At 37.1% G+C, this 3,531-nt stretch overlaps 1 protein-coding gene across 1 annotated transcript in view; it reads right to left on the reverse strand.

Moving 5' to 3' along the window:
• The window catches only part of LOC138047388 (coiled-coil domain-containing protein 74A-like), a 9,543-nt gene extending 7,384 nt beyond the window's left edge, over positions 1-2,159 (reverse strand). Inside the window, exons 1-2 of the mRNA XM_068894227.1 lie at positions 1,561-2,159; positions 1,183-1,242 (exon numbers count right to left, since the gene is read on the reverse strand). Of these exons, the coding sequence (XP_068750328.1) occupies positions 1,183-1,242; positions 1,561-1,933 (433 nt within the window). The 5' untranslated portion in view covers positions 1,934-2,159. The remainder of the gene's footprint in view (positions 1-1,182; positions 1,243-1,560) is intronic.
• Positions 2,160-3,531: the final 1,372 nt, after the last annotated feature.

The following is a 3,531-nucleotide window of genomic DNA, read 5'->3' on the forward strand; positions in this document are numbered from 1 at the left end:
TTGAGTTTAGGTGCACTTTAAAGCTCCCTAATTTCCATTTAAATGCTGTAAATTATAATAATAAAAATAATAATAATAATAATAATTTTTATTATTATTACTTTGGAATGTTACTGCTAGTATGCTAAATAAGAAGTTGTGCATAATGAAGTACAGTATTGTTATTGTCTGTTGTGGCTTGGTTTCAATTTCTTTATGAATTGCATCTCATAAATCTGGAAGCATTCATTAGGCCTTGTAACTTATCAAAGAACTCTAAACAGACATTTAATTCTCCAAAAATTCTGCTATTTATCTAAATTTAACAAACAGATTCCAATTTGTTGCTGTGTTCGGTAACAGATCACAGATATTGCCCACAGAAATAGCTGTTCAGTAACAGATCACAAATGGCGTCAAATTGTGGTAAGAACAAAAAAGTGGCACACAAGGCGATAGACAAGTGTCATTGGTGTTCATACCACACATTACCATTACTAAACAGAAACAATATTTTTATGCACAAATTTCTCCAAGAAAAGCTGTCCTAAGCATCAATAATGCGTTGTTCCAGCTAGGTTCTAGAATACCCGTAAACTTATTTGCATATGAATAGTGCATATTTTCAAAGGCCTCTTTCTTAAAAACATGTGGACAAAAGACAACAAAAATGAACAAGAATTCGGAAATCTCCATCACTACTTTCGAATAAACAACTTTGCATAAGTTCACAACACATTGCATAAGTTTTAAAATTATTTATCTTGTATCAAATTAATAGGAGACTAACCACAAGGTAAAACCATTGTTTGTTGCTATGTGACATAAGTGTGTCAATAAAAATGACACCATTACAACCAAATCAACAACCTTGCATGACAACTCTTTACCTCAATTGTTATTGCTTTCTGTCTTGTTGACTTTAAAAAGAAACTACGGGAACTTGGCGCAATAATTGTGCAATTGTTAATTATTATATTGTAGGCCATAAAATTCATCTGCTGTGAGCAATTCCTAATTCCTGAATTAAATATTAGACTGTAACCACACATGACCCAAGCAACTCGATATCGCACTTTGATTTGCGACGTAAAAGGAAATCTACTAAGAGCATTTTTGCTTGGAAGCGCTACAGTACTCTTCGCCCTCAGTAATGAATAAAATTGAAGGAAATTTATAAATCACGTACAAGACATCACAAACCTTTATCTACTTTGGCTAAATTAACTCCTGTTCGAGCCATGACTAGTTGGAAATTCAGATCTGCAGAACAGAAAAATAGATGTTTTGACAAAACGAAAATGTCAGAAGGCTAAGACAAAAACGGAATATAAAGCACAAACAGTCTTCAGATGCCTGTGATTAACCATTGGTAGCATACCCTCGTAACCTAACACGTACTATAATTAAGCACCGGTAAAATAATCCTCTTGGAGATTTTTTGTCTGAAAAGTCTCATGAGACGACGATATGCTACGGGGCAGGACGTTTCGTCGCTAAAACAATTCTTTACATCAAGTACAATAATTAGGAAACTGACCTTGAATATGTAAATGTGATAGGATCATTCAATAGCCTCACCTTTGTTTTCAGCTTTCAATTGTTCGATTTCCTTGTGTAAATTAGAGAGAGTTTCGGCGTGTTGCATACGTAGGTAGTCAATCGTTTTCTCTACATGATCAATTCTTTGCTCTTGATCAAGTCCTTGGCCTTGTAAAAGCGCAGAAACGACTCTTCCTGAGCCACATGATTTGCCGTTCGATTTCTCATGACCTCTTTCGTCCATTTCTTCGGCTTCACCGATTTGTTTTATGGGTTGAAGACGATCACGAATAATCTGCCGTGGCTGTTTTTTCCTTACCAAAGAGTTCCTTGTCCACGAAGGAAGGTTATGAAGAGGAGGAAGGTTAGAAGATTGCGAAGGAACTTTAGACATCGCTTGCAGCGACTGCATTGCAGCTACGAAAAAGTTTTAGCCTTGTCACCGACTGCAAGCAGAGGTATAAAATATGAACGGTTTCCACCAAAGACCGCTCGAATCTAGAAGCATTTCCACGCTGTAACCCTTGTTAGATATCCAAAGATTAAAAATATGATTTCCAGAAATCAGTAAAAAGTATAGATCGTGACAAAACAAATGGTGTTATTCTTTCCGTGCAGCTTCTCCTCAGCACACCAACACGCATGACCACAAAACATTGTTGCCATGGTAATAAGATTTCAAACACGCGGCCAAACAATATAAACATAACACACAGAAAATGATTGACAACTTCTCACGATGAGATGACAAAAGGCCACAAAAGGAAAACCAAAGACTAGGCGTTAAAACGCCTTGATGATTTTTTTTATTCACCTTTTAGCTCTTTCGTTCCGTATATTGCATCAGCTGTGATTTCCTAGATCACTTGTGTACTCAAATATTTCAAGGCAACACGCAGTTCAAATGGGATGCTGTAGGGAGAGATTTTCTACCTCTCTGCTTTGATAAGGGATAGCTGACTGACAGATGACCAAAAGAAGTAACCTCGCACTAATTTGGACAATTTAAGCAATTTTCTCTTGAATGAAAATGAATGTTTATTTGAAACATAACCCACACTTCAAATATACATTCATTTCACTTATCAAGTCCTTTGCGGGAACAAAGAAGCACAAAAAATTGAACTGCTCCCAACTGAGCTATAAAGGGCAGGTACAAAACACAGGTCACAGGTCATTGTTTTATCAATACTGAAACAACCATAAACCTTTACCAGTGCTCATATTAAGCCTAAAAACTTTGTTTAGGCCTAAGGTTAGCTTTAATGAATGTTTAGGACTCTCTCTGTATTGGTAAATCAATGATCTGTGACCTGTGTTTTGTACCTGCCGGCTATGAAGCCACACAGTTGGCAGACATCTAGCGGGCAAGTAGACATCGCAGAGGTATCTCAGAGGTCACGGGTTCGAATCCCGTTGAAGCCCCGAATCTTTCAGGTGTCTCCAAGGAACAATTGCTTAAATTGCCCACATATGTACGAGGATCACTTCTCTCTCTGCGATGCCGGTGCAATGCTCTGCCAACTGACCTATATGAAGACAATCATTTTGGAGTAAGTCAATTTGTTGGTCTTATGTGTTCCCGTCAAAGGACTACAACACCCAAAGTTGACGAATAAAATCGGTTGATGTTAGACAGAGTAAAATCTGTGAAGTCTCATTCCCAGAGATCAATTGTTAAAGACATTAAATTTTCTTGTTTTCGACAGTAGTGACTTGGAAGTATTGGGGAAAAAAATTGAATGCTCCTTTGCAGTTGCTGGAGTCGAGCTTACAACCTTTCAATAATTTAATATGAGTCCGGATGCTCTACCACTGAGCTATGGGAGACTTCTGGGAACTACGCCATTTAAGGACGGTGCCTACTAATTCAAAGGTATTTTTGAGTATTATTGAAATCCAAAAAGAAAATTGGGGGCAACCACGCATTTTTCTAAGGTAATTAATCAACAATATTTGCAAAAAGCTTTATTGCGCCTTTCAATAACATGCGGACTCTTAAATTCAAAG

Source organism: Montipora capricornis, chromosome 4, assembly GCF_036669925.1.
Source record: "Montipora capricornis isolate CH-2021 chromosome 4, ASM3666992v2, whole genome shotgun sequence".
Lineage (NCBI taxonomy): Eukaryota > Metazoa > Cnidaria > Anthozoa > Scleractinia > Acroporidae > Montipora > Montipora capricornis.